Source organism: Carlito syrichta, unplaced genomic scaffold, assembly GCF_000164805.1.
Source record: "Carlito syrichta isolate Samal-C Ts95f unplaced genomic scaffold, Tarsius_syrichta-2.0.1 Scaffold309276, whole genome shotgun sequence".
NCBI classification, from domain to species: Eukaryota; Metazoa; Chordata; class Mammalia; order Primates; family Tarsiidae; genus Carlito; species Carlito syrichta.
The window spans coordinates 1,929,877-1,950,720 of NW_007253372.1; the positions used below are offsets into that span (position 1 = coordinate 1,929,877).

A 20,844-nucleotide genomic window follows, 5' to 3' on the forward strand; every position below is an offset into this window, starting at 1 on the left:
CTGAGTGGAGGTCTCTGATGCTGAGCAGACTCCTATCGCCTGGGGTGGCCCCAAGCAAGGGTGGCCACTTTCATCCCATAGGCCTTGTTATAAACAATGGCTGACAACAAGGGAGTGGGAAGCCAGGAGCTGGCAGAGGTGAGGTGCTTTCCCACATCCTCCTCCCCAGGGACAAGATGAAGGCAAGTGGAGAACACCCGCTTCAGACCGCTGGTAAGTCTACGAATACCCAAAGCCTGGGCGTTGAGGTGCTACACAAAGAAAAAGAAGGAATGGGCTTTAAAATAAGAACGATCACTTTAAAAAAACCGTGACGATCTGGGTCATAAAGTTGAATCTAATCACTTAGAATATGTGCTTCATGAATGAAGATCGAATAAAACCAGAAAAGACAAATGACTGCGTCCCTATGTCTAAAAACTACACACCACAATAGAGTCACAGCAGCAACACGAGGAGGATGTGACTTCTCAGTCATGTTGGGAAGAACAGAGAAAACCACCAGGAGGATGCCCACACTGGAACAGAGAGCTCGAAGACTGCTCTTTTCTCTAAAGAGAAAATGACCCACTTTGAAGTATGTTTCAAGATGGCCAACTCGCCAGGCTTGGTGGCTCAGCCTGTAATCCCAGCACTTTGGGAGGCCGAGGCGAGTGGATTGCCTGAGCCCGCAGGTTCAAGACTTACCCAGGCAACTTGGCGAGACCTCGTCTCTCAATAAATAAAAAAAATTAGCCAGGCGTGGTAGCGCATGCCTGTAGTTCCAGCTATTTGGAAGGCTGAGGCGGAAGCATCGCCAGAGCCCAGTGGTCGAGGCTGCAGTGGCTGGGAGTGTGCCACTGTACTCCAGCCTGGGTGACAGAGTGAGATGCCAACTCAAAAAAAAAAACAAAAAACAAAAAAAACCCAAGATGGCCAACTCATGTGAAACTGCAAACGCAAGGTTAACAAGAGACAAAACACATACCGCAAAGCTCCCCAACACTCATTTCTGACAGCGATCATGAAAAACCCATCCCATGTGTTGTTCACCAAAGAAAATAATTTTGACTCTGGTCTGTGGTGAATGTTTTTGAAAAAGGCATACTTTGTTATAATAGACATTGAAAGAAAATACAACGTGAAAAGAGTGAGTTGTTTTTAGAGGAGGAGCTATGCCTGAAATGTGTATGAAAATAAAAGGGGGGGAACCAAAAACTCCTGGAATTTTTTCATAAAAAATTGTGTATTTATTCTTACTTTTTTTTTTTTTTTTTTTTGAGTTGGAGTCTCACACTATCACTCAGACTGGAGTTGAGTGCAGTGGCACGCTCCCTGCCATGGCAGCCTCAACCTGCGATCCTTCCGCCTCAGCCTTCCAAGGGGCCGGAATTACAGGCACGTGCTACCATGCCCGGCTAGTTTTTGATTTATTGTAGAGACGAGGCCTCGCTGGGTGGGTCTCGAACCAGCGGGCTCAGGCAATCCACTCGCCTCGGTCTCCTAAAGTGCTGGGATTACAGGCTGAGCCACCGAACCGACTGCTGACATGTTTAAACTTCAGTCACCTTCAAAGTACTCATTTGACACAATACACCTATGGAGATACTTTTCCCACTGCTCAAAACGTTTTATGAACTAGTCAGTTCTGATGCTTTTTAATGCTTCTGCCCACATCAGCAAAATGTTTGTCTCTGAGAATGTTTTTTCATCGGGGAAACAAAGAAAAGTCGCTTGGGGCAAGACTGAGTGGATACGGGGGTGGGGCATGGGAATCATGCCTGAACTACAAGGGGTCCACCCTCAAAAGAAAAACAAAACCCAGACTTCGTTTTTGGGCCCCCCTGTATCCTTATTCTTCATTTATCTAGCTCAAATGCTTTCCTGCTCCTAACCCTTCAGCTCATTCAGACAAGAAGGATCGGTACAACCTTAGCTTTGATTACATCAGACTTGTGTGTCTGTAGAGAATCACCTCACCTTTATGCCACGTCTCCCCATATTCACCTCCTCCTCTGATATTGGCCACAGCAAGGACACCGCCCATGTGTCGCACAAAAATAAGCCTGGAAACACTGAGAAATAGTACAGACAGTTAGCCTTCCAATTAGTGTCAAGTAAGGACTAAATCATCTCTCCCTCTATCTCCCAAAATACGTATCCCCGAGAATACACTATGCATAATCACTAAATGGGAGCCTAATATTTTTTATCTTGCCTGATGAAAGGGAAAATATATATAACTTCTGATTAATGCTCAGCTGCAAAGCTCATACATTTTCATGAGTATTCAGTATTTCACAATGAAATTCACAAAACAAACAGAAAAAAACAGAGCACTGCTAGCCCAGACATAAACGGTACCGGGTCGTAGGAGAACCCCAAAACGGCCCCTTTTGTTTTTGTTGTATTATTATTATCTTGGCAACTTTCTCCAAACTGTTAAAGTTGACAAAAAGAAAAAGTTTTTTCTGGGACATGGATTTTAGCTATGTTGTCCAGTTCTAAAGAAATTGAGATGTTAAATTAGGCAACACAGGATGTAAGGAGATAAAGGATCAAGAATCAAGTTCTCAGGGCTGCAGAGTGTTTTCTAGAAATAAACAGAATAGATAACACAAACCTTCTAGGAAACAGTGTTGAGTTCTTTGGAAACTTGATTTTGTTTTTCTTCTGCTCTTCATTGTGACCCTACAAGTGCTGACTGATATGCTGTGAGTTAAAATTAATTTTGCTTTGAGAACTATTTCTGAGAATGTTACTCTTCCTTTTAGTGACTTGAGGAAACCATGGGCTTCTGCACACCGGATGGTGTGAGTGCTCATTTCCTGGACGTTGAGAATGAAGAGGAAAAAGAAGAAGAGCTGCAGGAGACGTATCAGACAACACAACTACACCCAGCTAGCCAAGTTGATTTTCGATCTCTTGGTCTTCTCGCTAACATCCTCATGCATGTCTATGGTCTCTCCTGAGACTTTTAAATCTACTGGGTCCTGAAATGAAAATGGTCTAGAGACTCGTCTTTGATTCCCTAGTCTTTATACTAGTTACACAAATCAACAAAGGTAAGTGGTTTTAGCTACGTGGATCCCCTTGGGAATCAGTGTTGTCTTGATCCTCTACTGGGACTAAGGGAATGGGGCTCAGGGTGCACGTCTCTCATTGTTCACTGAGGAAGCACATGTTCATTGTCCCTACGCAGGCATCACCGTGACTTGAAACTGAAGCCCGTAATTTCACCACTGTGAGCAACAAAGAGTAGCAAACAATGATACTTTTTATTATAAGGATTAAGTTGATCAAATAAACCAACATCTGTTGGTTTGCTTTTTTTTGGAGTTGGGGGGTGTCTCACTTTGTTGCCCAGGCTGGAGGGCAGTGGCACGATCACAATGATCATGATAATCATGGCTCACAGCAGCCTCGACCTCCCGGGCTCAGGTGATCCTTCCACCTCAGCATCCTAAGTAGCTGGAACTACAGCTACATGTCACCACACCTGGCTAACTTTTTAAATTTTTTGTAGAAACAAGGTCTTGCTATGTTGCCCAGGCTGGTCTCGGAACTCCTGGGCTCAAGCAATCCACCTGCCTCGGCCTCCCAAAGGGCTGGCATTACAGGTGTGAGTCACCATGCCCAACTGCATTTTTACACAAAAAAATCTCAGGGAATAAATATGGTACATGGTTTTACCACACAGATATGGATGTATCAATGAGATAACAGATCTCACTGCCTAGGAAACTCTGGAAAGAGTGGGGAAGCCTGTCTGTGGGCCTTGCCTGGAAGGGCGCCTGGGACATGGTGTGGCCAATGCAGAATGATAGAACAGCAACCACTCTGACACTCTTCTAACGAGTTTCCCTTTGACTTACTCATATAGGGAGGCTACACAGATCTTTGGAAAATATTGTTCTATATCAGGATTTTACACAAAAGCCTTCATCATCTCCTCAATAACAAAAGGATAAAATCAAACTCCTTGGCCGGATGGTCAAGGTGGTCCACAATATGATTACAAGCCACTTGAGGGCAGGAACCACATTTCATACTTCGTTCAGTCTAAAATAACGAGCTTCTAGACCTATTGTGTGCTCAAATTGTGCGCTCAAAACAAAGTAACTGTTTTCTTGTACTCAACTTTGGGACGGTTGGTTGAATCTACTCTAAATTCATGTCCTGATAGTCACAAGTCCACGGATCTCTTCCCAAACAGGAAGGAGCCTGGATGAATATGAATCAGACTTCATACATGCCTCTATTCAGAAGTGGGCTCAAAGCCAGTCTTGCTGGTGGGAAACTCCTTATTTTTATTAAAAATGTGCAAAGCAAATTTCATTTTTTTGCTGGGAATGGGATATTAAAATCAAATTTGCAAATAAAAGAGCATATTTATATGAACAATAGCAAATGAAGAAATGTGGGTTTTTTTCCCCAAACATAAGCTATCTGGGAAATAAACACAGAAAACGCACATAGAACAGTTCAAAAATGGATGAAGTAATAGAGTTGAGAGAAAATATTTATGGCTGGATGTTAAGATGACCGTCTATCTTAAGGCTCTGTGCTGGTGAAAAATATGGTCATTAGTCAAAAATCCATTCCCTCTGAAGAGACTGAGGGTAGTGGAGGTAGGAAATGACAAACGCTAAGACAGAAGATTCCTCAAGACCTCAGCTGACACTCATCTTCTGCAGCCAGGCAGCTGCAGCTTTCACATTTACTTCTCAAACTACCTATTCCACGGAGGATATTTAAAAAATACGATTAGCTTGTAATAATCCTACAATTCTCGATTTAAAAAAAAAAGAAAAAGTCAAGTAGTTAACACAAACTCCTGCTCCTCTGTGAACACAATGGGCAAGAAATATATAATTATATATATCAGAAAAGCATGAGTTAATAGCCCTGTCTCTGGTTTCTTTCTACTCTGTGGAGAAGATCACGTACACACTGCCGTTCTAGACTAAAAGTTCTATGAGCGTTCGGAGCTTACCTGTAATTGGGCGTGATAGAGATGTTGAAGCCACCGTAGCCATATAAGAAAGCAGGATGAGAACCATCCAACTTTATGCCTTTTTTATGCACAATGAACATTGGAATCTTTGTACCATCCTTGCTAGGGTAGAAAATCTAGAACAGAAGAAAGCAGAATACATCGATTTAGCATTACTTAGTAAATACTTGCATCCTTTCAGCACAGCGAAAGTCTAGGATCTCTAAAGGGCTGTTTGGTGGTAAAGTTTCTTTCAGTTTTTATGAGCAGTGAAAAGAGCCTGGGTCTGAAAACAGGGAGACTCAAATGTGAATTCTTATTCTATAGCTCTCTAGCTGGTGCCCTCAGCAGGTCGCTTAATCTCCCTCAGTCTCAGGTCTGCATCCCCATCGAGCCAGTCTTCCCAGGCCCATAAGAGAAGAGGTTTTCCATTCTCTGCTCTTTCTTGTCCCTCTCACTGCTGGCAAGTCTGATTTGGCCATGCTACCAAGCAACTCTATCCAGGGAGACTGACTTCTTTTCTAGGAGATAAATTTCATACTCAACTTCCTCTCTAAATGTTCAGACACTCAATACATCATATTTCTATGATCAACCAACAAACAAATGTTAGCAGCAACATACTAGCTCAGGAAGCTGATTAGGAACAACATGAAATCCCATTATTTCTGGTTAAACAAACATGTTTTTTTTCAGTATTGATAACTAAGCCTCATAAAACCTTCCTGAATCTGGGCAAACCCTGGCAAGTTCACAGTTAACATTGCTGTATTCATTACTTTTTGGATAAAAGATTAAGAAAAAGGAACTATTAAAAGCTATTCAAGTGATAAGTCAAAGAATATATGGTAAGATGCACAAAGCTGATAATGGTTCTTCCAGATAGGAAAACTGTAAATTGCCTCCTCTTTGGGCAAACACGGTGTCTTTACCCCAAGTGACCCCTGGAAGGTGCCAGGACAGAAGCGGCTCACTGACATCACAAGTTCCAGTTGAGGGCATACGCCTTTACACTTAGTGTGATGTGGAGCCACAGTACAGTTCAAACTCTTTAAGGTAGCAGTTCTGTGTTGCAGAGAGTTGCCACAAAATCCCTGGAAATAAATAGTGGGGGGCAGGGAGCATGAGCAGGGGTGCTGATTTAGAGAAGGGTGTAATGGGACCATAATAAATGCCTGCAAGTCTGGTAGTTTTTTGAAACCTGCCAACAAATATTAGCATAAAAAGCATTTGTTTCTGACTTTGGAGAGAAATACTGAGAGCTATATGTAAATCTGGAAGTTTAGGAATCATGGCCAATACTCTGCAGAATTCAAAATTATCAGAGGGGAGAGTTTTATTTAAAGTTATTTAAGGCCGGTCAGCAGCCATTAATAAAGAATAACTATGGGTGGGTAGAAATCAATGCAGAGCAAGAGGAACAGGTTTCAAGGGGTTGGCTGGGGCTAAAACACTGGTCCTTCACTTCAAGAGTTGGAAGGATTTTTAAGCACTGCAACACAGAGCCAACAGCATCAGAGGGCAAACTGTCTCACGTGATTCTCCCTTTGCTGAATTATCTGTGCAAAAAAACAAATTCCCCCCCAATATCCCCGACTTCCCACCTAGTCTCAAATCCCTGTTCAGCTCAACTCTCCCCAGGCTGACCCCCTCTTTGTGCACTCTGACCTTCACCCTGCCAGCTGGACTGATGTACCTGTCGTTCCCACCACCGACTCTCAGACCCTATCTGTTCCCAAAATGCTCTCTCTTGATACTTCATGACCATTCAACTTCCTCCTCTGATCCCACTTGTTTCCACCTGTAAGATTTCCATTGCCTACAACTCCCTCATGTGGCTCCAGGACAAAGGCATCCTTTCAGAGCAAAAGCATTAAGTCTCCTTTATGCCTGCAGTTACAAAAATATATCCAAGCTTTGGGCTGGTCCAATATTTTGGACACTGTCCATACGTGAATGAACACTGCAGAGATGAGTTTATCATGGGCAAGAAAACTCTTTACGGGAAGGTTATTTCAGTCTTGGAAAAAAAAATAACACAGGCATACCTTGGAGATACCATGATTTTGGTTCCAGGCTATCATGACAAAGTGAGTCACAATTTTTTGCTTTCCTGGAGCATATAAAATTATGATAAAACTATACTCTGGTCTATTCAGTGAACATAGCATTATGTCTAAAAAAAGCAATGTGCATGACTTACTTAAAAATGTTTCACTGCTAAAAATGTTACTGGCTATCTGAGCTGTCAGCAAATTGTAACCTTTTTGCTGGCAGAGTGTCTTGCTCCAGTGTTGCTGCTGATTGATCAAGGTGGTGGTTGCTCAAGGTTGGAGTGGCTGTAGAAATTTCTTTTTTTTTTTTTTTGAGTTGCAGTCTCACTCTGTCGCCCAGACTGGAGTGCAATGGCAATGGCAGCCCCAACCTGCTGGGTTCCGGAGATCCTTCCACCTCAGCCTTCCAAGTAGCTGGAAGTAGAGGTGCACGCTACCATGCCTGGCTAATTTTTTGATTTATTGTAGAGATGAGGTCTTGCCAAGTTGCCCAGGCGGGTCTCGAATCCGTGGGCTCAGGCAATCCACTCACCTCGGCCTCCCAAAGCATGGGATTATAGGCTGAGCCACCGAGCCTGGCTGTGGAAATTTCTTAAGAGACAAAAATGAATTTTACCACATTGATTGACTCTTCCTTTCATGAAAGATTTCTCTGTAGCATTTGATGCTATTTGATCGCATTTTATCCACAGCAGAACTTTCAAAATTGGAGGTAATGCTCTCAACCCATGCAGCTGCTTTATCAACTAAGTTTGTTTTGTTTTGTTTTGTTGTTTGAGTTGGAGTCTCACTCTGTCGCCCAGACTGGAGTGCAGTGGCCGCTCCCGGCCACTGCAGCCTTGACTTGCTGGGCTCTGGTGATCCTTCCGCCTCAGCCTTCTGAGTAGCCGGAATTAGAGGCATGCGCTATCATGCCCGGCTGATTTTTAAATTTATTGTAGAGATGAAGTCTCGCCAAGTTGCCCAGGCAGGTCTCGAACCCACAGACTCAGACAATTCACTCACCTCAGCCTCCTAAGGCGTGGGATTACAGGCTGAGCTACCAAGCCCGGCTCAACTAAGTTTATTGAATATTCTAGATCCTTTTTTGTCATTTCAATAATGTTCACGGCATCTTCAACAGGAGGGGATCCCATCTCAAGACACCACTTTCTTTGCTCATTTATAAGAAGCCAACTCCTCATTTGTTCAAGTTTTATCATGAGATTGCAGCAATTCAGTCACATCTTCTAATTCTAGTTCTCTTGCTATTTCCATCACATCTGCAGGTACTTCCTCCACTGAAGTTTTGAACTCCTCAGTGTTCTCCAAGAGGTTTGGAATAAACTTCTTCCAAATTCCTGCCCTCCTCCCATGAATCACGGATGTTCTTAATGACATCTAGAATAGTGAATCCTTTCTAGAAAGCTTCCAATTTACTCTGTCCAGATCCCTCAGGGGAATCACTATTCATGGCAGCAAAAGCCTCAGGAAAGGTATTTCTTAAACAGTAAGACTTGAAAGTCAAAATTACTCCTTGACCTGTGGGCTACAAAATGGCTGTTGTGTTTACAGGCATGAAAACAACATCCATCTCCTTGTACAGCTTCATTAGATCTCTAAGGTGATCAGGTGCATCGTCAACGTAATATTTTCAAAGGAATCTTTTTTTTTTCTGAGCAGTAGGTCTCAACAGTGGGCTTAAAATATTCAGGACACCATGCTGTAACTAGGTGTGTGTGCTGTCACCCAGGCTTTGCTGTTCCATTTATAGAGCACAGGCAGAATAGACCAAGCATAATTCTTAGGGGCCCTAGAATTTTCAAAATAGTATATGAGTACTGACTTCAACTTAAATCACCAACTGCATTGACTTCTCTCTAGCTGTGAAAGTACTAGATGGCATCTTCTTCCACTACACAGCTATTTCATCTACACTGAATATCTGTGGTTAGTGTAGCCACCTTCAATGATTTTAACAAGATCTTCTGGGTAACCTGCTACAACTTCTCCATCAGCTGCTTCACCTTACCCTTTGATATTATAGAGATGGCTTCTTTCCTCAAAACTCATGAATCAACCTCCGCTAGCTTCAAATTTTCCTTCTGTAGCTTCCTCACCTCTGTCAGCCTTCAGAGAACTGAAGAGTGTTAAGGCCTTGCTTTGGATTTGGTTTTGGCTTAAGGGATGTTATGGCTGGTTTGATCTTCTATCTATCTCAAACTTTCTCCCTGTCAGCAATAAGGCTGATTTACTTTCCTATTATTTGTATGATCACCAGGCACTTTTAATTTCTTTTAAGAACTTTTCCTTTGCATTCACAACTTGGCTGTTAGGCACAAGAGGCTTAGGTGTCACTAGACCTGTATCAGTTTTTGACATGCCTTTCTCACTAAGCTTAGCCATTTCTAGCTTTTGATTTAAGGTGGGAGATATGCAAGTCTTCTTTCACTTGAACACTTACAGGTCATCCTAGGGTTATTAACTGCCTAATTTCCATATTGTTGTATTGAAGGGGATAGGAAAACAAGAGAGAGGGAGAGAGATGGGAATGGGGGATGGCCAGTCAGTGAAGCAACAAGATCATACACAACATTTACCAACTCATTATCTTACATGGGCATGGTTCATGGCACTCAAAAATGACAATAGTAACAAAGACCACTGAACAGAGATCTCCATAAAAAATATGATAATAACAAAGTCTGAAATATTGCAAAAATTACCAAAATATGACATAGAGTCATAAAATAAGCACATGCTGTTGGAAAAAAATGGTACTGATAAAACTTGTTTGACCTAGGGTTGCCACAAATCTATAATCTGTCAAAAACACACTATTTGTGAAGTACAATAAAACAAGATATGTATGTACATACAACATATATGTGTATATACATATTTGGTCAAATGTGGGCATGTACTCCCACACACAGCAGTATCTCCCATCATTTCCATTTATGAAATGGCAATTCTGATACTAAACCTAAACCTGCCTCTTCAATAAAAGGGTAAATTGAACCCTGAACCTTTTGATAACTATGAAGGGAATCCATGCAGAAATTCTAGGAATATAGTAAGTCCCTGACATATGAACCTTCAACTTATGAACTTTAACAATGCATGTTAAAGTGGGGTTTTTAATGTATTAAAAACAGGTGTCAGTATAACCTGTTAAATACATACAGTACTATGTAGCCGACTGTCAGTTGGGCAGCTAAGCTAACTCTTGGACTTAAACTGGACTTACGAATGCACTCTTGGAACGAAAAGGGTTCGTATGTTGGGGACTTCCTGTAGTCATTAAAAACAGCCCACGCATTTTCCGTCATGCACTTTCTACTTCTTTAACTTGATCAAAACTGGTTTCCACTTGAAGTCACTTTTTTCAACACTTTTAAGAGGCTTGGGGATTTTCCTTTCCCCCTGTTGAATGTGCCGGGTGAGGAGGTGAAGTTGGCAAACTCCACGCCTCTCTTCCATTTGCTTCCTACACCTGGCCAGAAAGCTCCATATCAGAATCTAAAACTACTGGTTCTTGAACCTTATTGGCTGGACCTGAGTATCTGTCAAGAGCCTGTTAAAAATACAGCTTCCCAGGCCTCATCCCCAGAGATTCCAATTCCACAGGTCTGAGGCGGAGGCCCCAGACCCACAGATTTAGCACATATCCGAGATCTTCTGTGGCAGGCGGATCTGGCTCAAAAATCCAGTCATGCCATTTGCTTTTCACACCCCCGCCATCCTCACCCATCAATATCAACTAAAACTAGACATTTTCCCACCATCTATAGTGATTTTATTTTTATTTTTTGAGCCAGGGTCTTACTCTGTTGCCTAGGCTGAAGTGCATCGTGGCTCACTACAGCCTCGACCTCCTGGGCTCAGGCAATCCTCCTGCTTTAGCCTCCTAAGTAGCTGGAACTACAGACATGTGCTACCAAGCCTGCCTAACTTTTTGATTTTTGCAGCGATGAGGGTCCTGTTACATTGCTTAGGCTGGTCCCAAACTCCTGGGCTCAAACAATCCTCCCACCTAGGCCTCCCAGAGTGCTGGGATTACAGCCACCACACCTAATCAATCCTTGGCAACTTAAAAAGATTCTATACTTCTCTTTACCCAGGTCACCGTGACTTCCTTCAGTGAAATGTACAGCCTGTCCAGCATCCTCACTTTACAGATACTTGAATACCTCAATGTCAAAACCTTAGTTTGCATCCCACCCTAACCACTGGTTTCCTCACATATTTGCTTTGTGACTATTATGAGTCAGGCACTGCACTTGGTCTTGGAGAGTAAACACGAAAATGACCTGCATAATCCCTGCACTCATGGGACTTAAGAGTTTATGGAGACAAACCAAACAGTGACACTTACCCATCACCATGGCTATGGCCTGGCTCTTAGAGCTTGAAATTCTTCTGCAAAAACTATGACAGTCTCCCTTATGACTCCAACTCCCTCTTTCACTACCTCTTTCATATCCTTACTCCTAAGATATCTGCTTTTTTATTTTTTAAACTCTTATTATGACATTTAGCTCCTTAGATCCTATTTAGCTGTCAGTGTCCCTTGGGCTTTTTTGCCCAGCTTGGGACCCTTGGACAGCTCTTTAAATGTCACTAATGCCTGAACTCCTCTAATTCTGACCCTAACCCACTGGATTCATTCTCCCCTGGGCTACTGGACTTAGGAAATGCCAACTCGCTTCATTACAAATTAATAATACTTGAAGTCAGAGCTCTGAACTTAGTCTTTTTTTCCTCCCTAGATGAATTCCTTAAGTTTTCTCTTTCCTAAATGTCTTCCTTATATCTTTTTTCTCCCCTAAATCAATTCCAGGGTAGCTGTTTTCAATGTTTTCCACTGTCTTCCATTCCCAACTCATTCGCATCCACTCTTTGCATTTGGCCTTGGCTGTTTTCACAGGGGCCAACTACTTGGACTTTTTGAAAAGCTTCTGCCATCTTCATTCAACCTCAGCAATCCCAGAAGGAGAAAGCCAGCCCAGCCTTGATTTCATTCCTTTACTGCCTCAATTACCACTGCACTCTTCCAGTTATCATAGCTTTTTATTGTGGGATTTCTCCCTTTCTTTGGCATATGATTAGACCCAAACTTCTCCAGTCCTATATAATAAAAGCAGACTGTTTGTATCGCCCTATGTCCTTCAAGCTAAATCTCCCTCTCCCTCCCTGATGGATCATTCAGAGTACCTCTCATTCACACTCACCAGTTTCCCATGGAGGTCACTCTGGTCCCCACTACTGCTCTGCTTAAGGTCATCAAAGAATGTTTTTGTCTTTCTTGTTGTTTCTCCAGCCCTACCTCTACCCCAGTGGGTATATCATTCCCAACTTTTTCATGAGCTTACAGAGACACATGTACTTACACATATTCATATACATACAGGTTATTATTACACACTGAGAAGTAGAGTCTGGTGAATACTGGGCTATGACTCACTCTCCCCACTCCTCACTTACCAAAATACCTTGGAGGTCTTTCCAGAGTAAAACTTACCTCATTAGAAAAATGGCTACCTAGGGCCAGGTGTGGGGTGGCTTACACCTGTAATCCCAGCACTTTGGGAGGTGGAGGTGAGAGGACTGCCTGAGCACATGGCTTCAAGATCAGCCTGGGCAACTTGGCAAGACCTTTTCTCTACAATAAATAAATAAAAGCCAGGTGTGGTGGCACATGTCTGTAGTCCTAGCTACTTGGGAGGCTAAGACTAAAGAATTGCCTGAGCCCAGCTGGTTAAGGCTGTGGTAACTGCGAATGTGCCACTGCACTCCAGCGACAGAGACTCTGACTCAAAAAAAAAAAGTTAATAATAAAAAAATGGCTACCAAAAAAAAAATGGCTCTGATATTTCATTTATGAATGTGCACACATTTATCTAACTATTTGCTTGTGATACATATGTAGACTATTCTTTACGTTTCGGTTATCAAAAATGATGGAATGAATCCCTTTGTGATAAATCTGGTATATTCATGCTATGACTTCTGTTATATTCTCAGACATGAGACTGGTAGATCAAAGTGTATGTGCATTTAAAAATCCAACAGATTCTAACAAACACTTCTCCAAAAAGGGCTTAATAACTGAAGTGCCTAGTGACAATGTTTACCTAAGTGTCCATTTCTTATCAACAGTGGATGTTAAAAACGGATTTTAATTCTTGCTAGTCTAGTAGGCCAACACTGCAATTTCCTTATCATTTTGTTTTATTATTAGCAAACATTTTTATAGTCATTTTATATTCTGTCCCTGGAGAACAACTCTTTCACTGTGTTACTTTTCCTTTTGATTACAGAAACTCATATCTTTAATATAAACATCTGTTTATTTTTCTCCCAGGACACCATTTTTTTTAACCACTTAACCACTTAAACCTTCTTTGTAGCTCTTGAGCTGCAAGAAGTTGATAGTATTTATGTATGTATCCATTATCTGTTTTTTCTCTTGTAGTTTCTTATCTTATATAAAAAGAATTCTCTACCCCAAGTTATAAAAATATTGCTGTGTTTTCACCTTGATTTTTTTTACATTTTATATTTTATTTTCACATGTGGTCTGATATCTAACTAGTTTTTCCCAAATGGTCAACTAGCATACATTATTTGTTGAAGAATAGATTCTGATTTTTTCCCTCACTGTTCAGAAAAGCCACTTTTGAACTGGTTCCTTTTCAGGTTTCATTCTCTTGCTACTTGGCTGTCAGCCCTCAGGATCATCACTTGTGCCAAGAACCCCCACACCCTGGTACTCAGTCATTTGGTACAAAGTCTCTTCTCTGCCATCTATATGGGAAACCTGCTCAGAGCTCTCTGCTCCATAAGCCTCATAACCAGTTGGTCTTCCTGACTCTGCTCATTCACTAAAGTAGAATTGGGGTAAGAATTAAAACTTAAGCTACTATTAGTAACATAATAATTACCATGCCATATATATATGAGCCCTTAATGCTAGATAAGTAGTTGCCAAAGCTCATACCCATGTGTCATTTTTCATTATTTGACAGTTTATTGCTACCACAGTACTCAGGGGTTCAAGTTAAAAAGCAAAAATAATTCCTTCTCCTTTCCACTATACTTGTAACCAACAAGAGAGCTGACGATACACACCCATTTTTCCTGAGTGTCCACTGTGGATGCAGCCCTGTAATGGGATGCCAAAGCTTTTATGGGATCCTTAATGGACAGGAAAACAAAGTGCTCACATGGGATCTAACAGGCGCCCACTTGAGTCGCAGAAAAAGCCTGTCTGTCCTCCAGGGCTAATGGCTCATCACTTGAGGCTGGCAGGGTCCTGTCTTCCTTCTTCCTGTCAGCAGCAGAGCAAAGGGGGGTGTGGCAAATCCAGCTCAACAAGGAACTTGTGACCTGGCACCCCCTTTCACCTTAACAGACAACAAACATCACAAAGAATCCACGACCGACAGAGGGTCTTTGGAAACACCCATGAGATCTCATAAGAGGGACTATCATCAAGTATGTTAATATCTCTTCATCAGGGATACTGATAAAGCAAAAACTAAAAACTAAATAAAGACAAACATCACACAGTCACTCCAAACTACAGTTATTTCCAAACATTAGTGAGCCAGCCAGAGGCTGACCAAAGTTAAACACTGAATTAAGGAAAACTTCCTTCTTTAATTTCATTGTCTTCTCCTTTTAAAACTTGAATTATTTTGGCATCTTGGACAGCTGGAGGGGAAGTAGATGGCCCTGTCCTCTGCTGGCATCTTGGAAGCAGGAGGCCAAGAAGGTGGTAAGTTAAATACCCTGTCAGAGAAAGGCCCAAGAATTTTGGCATTGAACAGGACATCCAGACCCAAGGGACCTCATCTGCTTTGTCAAATGGTCCTGTTACATCCAGCTTCAGTGACAAAGGGCTATTTTCTATAAGCGGCTGACAAAGCATCCTGTGATTAACCAGTTCACCCAGACACTGGACCACCAGATAGTTCCTCAATTGTTTAAGCTGGCCCACAAGTACAGACCAAAGCAAGAGAAGGAGCAGGGACTGTTGGGCTGGGTTGAGAAGATTGCTGCTGGCGAAAGGGTTGTCCCCACTAAATGACCACCTGCCATCCGGGTACTGTCACCACTAGGGTAGAGAACAAGATGACTCAGTAGGTGGAGACTGCTTATGACGTGGATCCCATCGAGCTGCTTGTCTTTCTACCTGCCCTGTGTCCGCATTATCAAGGGGACTGCCATATTGGGATGCCTAGTCCACAGGACAACCTGTACCCTGGCTGTTTTCACACAGGTTAACTTAAGGTCAAAGGAGCTCTGACTAAGCCGGCGGAAGTCATCAGGACCAATGACGACAACAGATGTGATGAGACCTGCCATCACTGGGGAGGCAATGCCCTGGGTCCAAAATCCATGGCTTGAACTGTCAAGCTGGAAAAGACAAAGATCAAAGAACTTGCCATTAAACTGGGCTAAATGGACACTGTTGGGTTGTCTATACTTAAAAGTAAAAATTTTCCTTCAACATAAAACAAACAAAAAACTTAAATTCTTCATTTTGGAGACTCACGAATGAAGATGTGTAACAACGTTATTGCACATCTAAAACCAAGGACATTAAGCACAACAAGGCTGAAAGGAAAACCACACCCTCGCTGAAGCCCACACTGCTTCTTGATAGAGGACACAGTCACAAGACTGCACCTAGTAGACAAAGCTGGTGTCAGTTCTTTCTCAGTCCTAAGGAGATAAGATGATAATTCCTAATTCTGGGACTTTAAACTGTTTCAGATACAAGGAGAGGTCGTCACTGCAGGACTTCTACCAGCTGGCAGAAGTCCTCTCTTATTTTACCACCACAAAATAAGATTCATGAAGATAACATACCTGGCAAGATTATGGCTTATGGCAAACTACCACCATGGTTTCCCAAGTCCCTGGCTCACAAAGTAACTGTATCACAAAGTAACTTACATCAAGCTATTAATTCCTTGTAAATACCTATTGGAAGTAATTATGCAACAATGCTGCAAATGTTAGAACCTTTGTCATGGATTTAAAACATTCATTCCCCCCTACCAGGCAATGACCACCAGTCTCTAGGGAATCCAGAGGATAAATAACAGTGTGCCAGAGATGCTGGGCTTTATTTGCTTTTCTGCTTTTGTTATGCTCTTAAAAAAGAGACTTATTCGAGTATTTCAAAAACTATACTCCAGATAAAGAGGAGGTGGTTGTCATTAGTTTCGCAAAATGAATCTGCTTAGAAAGATGGTACCTCTCCACAGTCATCAGTGTTACCATCTTGAAGACAAGTTATTACAACAATAAAAACTCCACTAAATCTTGCTATGCCATTCCACTTTCAAAAGAAGCAATTACCTTTTATCTTGTGTGTGTGACAAGAGACTTGCTCTGTCACCCAGGATGGAATGCAGTGACACAATTATAACTCCCTGCAGCTTCAAGATCCTAGGCTCAGGCGATTCTCCCACCTCGGCCTCCTGGAGTAGCTAGGACTACAGGCACATGCCACGATGCCTGGCTAATTCTTTTATGTTTGAGAGGGGGTCTCACAATGTTGCCCAGGCTAGTTTTGAACTTCTAGCCTCAAGTGATCCTCCTACCTTGGCCTCCCAAAAGCACTGGGGACTACAAGCATGAACCACAGCCCCTAGCCAAAAATTCAACTTCTTTTTTTAATTTTAAAGATGTGGGGTACAATAAAAGGGTTAAGTAAATAAATGTTCATTATGCAGACGACCTTGTTGATGAGATGTGTGTCGTGTGCGTCCCTCCCCGCCACAGTTTCCCACTACTGCCAATCCCACCTCTCCCCCCTCCCCCGGCAGTTTCCCACTATTGCCAATCCCTTTCTTAAAGTATTATGATAATTGTTCATGGTCTGCTTATGAGTGAGAACATGTGGTACTAGTCCTTTGTTTCTGTGATAGATCACTCAGTGTTATAGACTCTAAGTCCATCCAAGGTGCTGTGAAGTTCATAATCTTTTCCTTCTTTATGGCTGCATAATACTCCATCATGTATATATATCCCATTTAAAAAATCCAGTCCTCTTTCGATGAGCAGCATCAAGACATTGGTTCCATGTTTTTGCTATTGTGAATCCCTGCTTTCTCAGTAATCAGTTAAATTGAAAACAGCTTCTAATTCTGCACATATATTCTAATGAATGATTTTTTTAAAGAAAAGATCTCACAGATCCTTTAGCTGAATCCTTTAAATTAAAACAACAACATAAGGGTACCTGATCTCAAACCAGGCAATATAGGGAGGACCAAACTTTATCTGTATGATGACCACCTGTATACCTAATCCTGAATTGTACCCCACACCTTTAAAATAAAAAAGAAAACAAAACAAAACAACAACAAACTACCAAAGAAAAGATTTACATTTCTATAAAGTACATAGTCTAAAATTTCAGTATTGACCAATCCCTATTGTCAAGTATAACTTTCCAGAGGCATCCCCAAACATAAAGTGGTTTATTCTGGAAGCGTGATTTGGCACAAGATGGGAATCCCTGAACACGTGTTCTGGCTGCCTTAACAAGTGAATTTGGTTTTAACAAACAAAATAAAAATAGCTTCCTTTAAAGGAAAAAAAAAAAAGGAACAAGTAAACATAAATCAAGGGAACATTTCCATTCCTTAAGTGAATAACCTGAGTTGTGGAGAGACCAACTATCTCCCTGAAATGATCTCCTTGAAATGAATACATTCAGTAATGAAGTCAATTTCATGAAGACACTCAAATACGTGCGACCACTTAAGTTCCCCAAAACAATCTTCGACAACACATCTGATCTAGTTCCGACTTGGCGCTGTCCCAGGCAAATGCCAGGACTCCCACTATCACCAGTAATGGGATGCACTTGCATAGGAAGGATAAAGGTAGACTGCCAAGGGCAAGCCCTTCCAAGAGAAAAATGTCTGGTGATAGCAACTTCTGCCTAATTTTAGCGCCTGACAGGTTGAAAGGGGACTGTTCATTCAAGGGTGTGGAGCTCCCCGTTTTTATCAGAGTTGACGGAGGCCGCTTGTGTGGCCTGGGCTAAGTGTGGCCAATCAATCTGACAGGGAACAAATCTCTCTGAGATTTCACAGTTGATGCAAAAAGAAACAAGTCATTCTGTTACCCGAAGAAACAGGCAGAAGGTAACCTCTGTGTGTCAGGACCTTGTAAACCAAGCATACGGAGAACTTCCTATGTTAGAGGCAGGCTCTGCACATAACTGTGTTGTGCTAAGGTTAAAAACACCAGCCTGGCATTAGAAGGTTGTAATCCTGTCTTTTCCAGGCAGTTAACTGTGGGGGAGTGGAAAGAGTTTAAGAGTCACCTTTGCATAGAAAATATAAAGGCAAAGTCTATTCTAGACTGTTTTAGTTGGTTTTTCCAAGGGTGGCTGAACATTTTTGCAGCACTGGAGACTTAAAAGCTCCCACAGGGCACCTCAGTAACAGCAAACTTGGTCTATTTAAAAATCTATTTTAATTGTTAGTACATTTCTTGAGCACCAGCAATGTGTTAGGTGCTACACTGATAGTCTCTGCAGAAATTCATCAGTTCTTTAAGGCTCAGCCATCTGTTCTCTGGAATATGCCTTTTCCCATTCTCTAATTGTGAAGCAAATGGGAAACAGAAAACTGGGAGTTCTGGCTGGGTGCAGTGGCTCATGCCTATAATCCCAGCACTTTGGGAGGCTGAGGTGAGAGGACTGCCTGAGCCCGCAGGTTCGAGACCAGCCTGGGCAACTTGGCGAGACCCAACCCCATCTCTACAATAAATCAAAATATTAGCCGGGCATGGTGGCGTGTGCCTGTAGTCCCAGCTACTTAGAAGGCTGAGGCAGAAGGATTGCCTGAGCCCAGCAGGTCGAGGCTGTGGTGGCCAGGAGCATGCCATTACCTTCCAGCCTGGGTGACAGAATGAGACTACAACTAAAAAAAAAAAAAGCGGGAGTTCTGAACACAAGGAAAGAAGAGTAGAGGTGGAGGCACCACTGGATCTTGTGCTAGGGCACTTTGATGAGTTTTTGTCTTTTTTTTTTTTTTAATCTGAGAGGTATTCTTGGTATTTCAACACACACAGCTATGATGAGTAAATCTGACTTGACTGTAGTACATAAAAGCTGTCAGTCCCATTGGTCTGATCTCTTTGTGGTCGATGAAAACACATTATCAGACATTTTCATTAAAGCGAAGGGACCCCACTATGTGCAGAGGCCCAGAGAAAGCAGTTTCTATTCTGGTATAGGCCGAAGCTGCCCTGTACTAAGGCAACTAGGATGGGACTGAGACCACACATGGAATGCAGATGTGTTTTGCACCTGCGTGAAAACAGCGTGATGAATCCATCATGGGGTTTATGAACTCTACTGGCATTCAATAAATATTTTGTTGAGTGAATAAATGAATTAGAATTACATATTAGACACTCCTTTTTTGATCCCCAAACACCTATCCTAGCTTGCCTTCTTTTAATGCAGGTCACTTCCCTATTAAAAACAGGCAATGCTTCTCCATTCTCTACAAAATGAAGTCCAAGTTTTAGACCACTGCTAAAGCTCTCCACTCTCTGCCTTCACCCTTTGTGAATCTGTCCCAGCTTCAACTGAACTCTCGAGGGATACTGCCATTTCACATCTCCAGAGCTCCAACCCAATGTCACGTCAAGTTAGACCTTCTTCACACCTCCCCAACGCTGGCACCCCCAAAGCTTCATCACAGGCAGGTGCACTCTCTGCTTTAATATTTCTATTCTAGTAATAAGAAAGAAACAAACAAAAACCAAAAAACCCCAGCACAAATGGCCATTCATTTCACTTTAGAGCCTCCCTGTGAGAAAGTTATTCCTTACCTGAGAATATTAAAATAACCCAAAACACAGGAAACAAAAGTTAGCCAAGGCTCTGGAAGACAGAACCTAATGACAATAAATTCCTTTGCAAGCTAATTATCAGCTAACGTTTCCATACACTTAAAAACGAATGCAAAAATGCCTGCCAGTTAGTTTCTGTGTTTTCCACAACAGTTTTCTTTAGTTCTTACCTTAGTCAAAATTCACATTATTTCTTTTGCTTGATATGCTTAAAAAACTTATCTAGTTCTTACTATGTACAAAGCACTAGGCTAAGGACTTAAAAAATAGTCTCTCTCATTTTAATCCACACATGAGGTCTATGTAGTCAGACTTTTGTCTCTGTAAATTCTATATCCACAGATTCAACCAACTGTGAATTGAAAAAAAAAGACCCCAATAAAAAATAACAGGACAACAATAAAACATAATACACATTTAAAAAAAGGAATATAACAACTATTTACACTGCATTTCCATTATATCAAGTATTATAAGGAATCTAGAAATATAAAGTATACGGGCTGTATGCAAACACAAAAACATTTTATAGAAGGGATTTCAGCATCCTCCAATTTTGGTATCCACAGGGAGTCCTGGAACCAATCCCCTATGGATACAGGACAATGAATACCTCCCACTTTTCAGCTGGGGTCATCTTGACCAGAGGAGTTGTTAAGTAACTAGCCCAAGTCATTGACATCATCAAGGACGGAGTCAGGATTTGAACCCTTGCCTTCTGGTTCCAAACTCCATGCTCTTAGCTACTGTGAACCAGGCAGCAGTCAATCTCCTAGCCTTGCCTCTGCATATGCTCGATAACTGCATAAATTAACGCCCAGTCTGGACCCTATATTTCAATTAAACAATGTAAGAAAAGGTAGTTTAAATGGTATTTCATTAAAAAAAAACACATACAAATAGAGCAGCTTAAAGCCTGGCCTGAAAACATTTGGAAAT

The 20,844-nt window shown here is 41.9% G+C and overlaps 1 protein-coding gene across 1 annotated transcript in view; it reads right to left on the bottom strand.

Annotated features, from left to right (window-relative positions):
* PREP (prolyl endopeptidase) overlaps positions 1 to 20,844 on the bottom strand; it is a 139,321-nt gene that overhangs the window by 8,977 nt on the left and 109,500 nt on the right. The window contains exons 12-13 of the mRNA XM_008067059.2: positions 4,976 to 5,112; positions 1,960 to 2,054 (exon numbers count right to left, since the gene is read on the bottom strand). Of these exons, the coding sequence (XP_008065250.2) occupies positions 1,960 to 2,054; positions 4,976 to 5,112 (232 nt within the window). The remainder of the gene's footprint in view (positions 1 to 1,959; positions 2,055 to 4,975; positions 5,113 to 20,844) is intronic.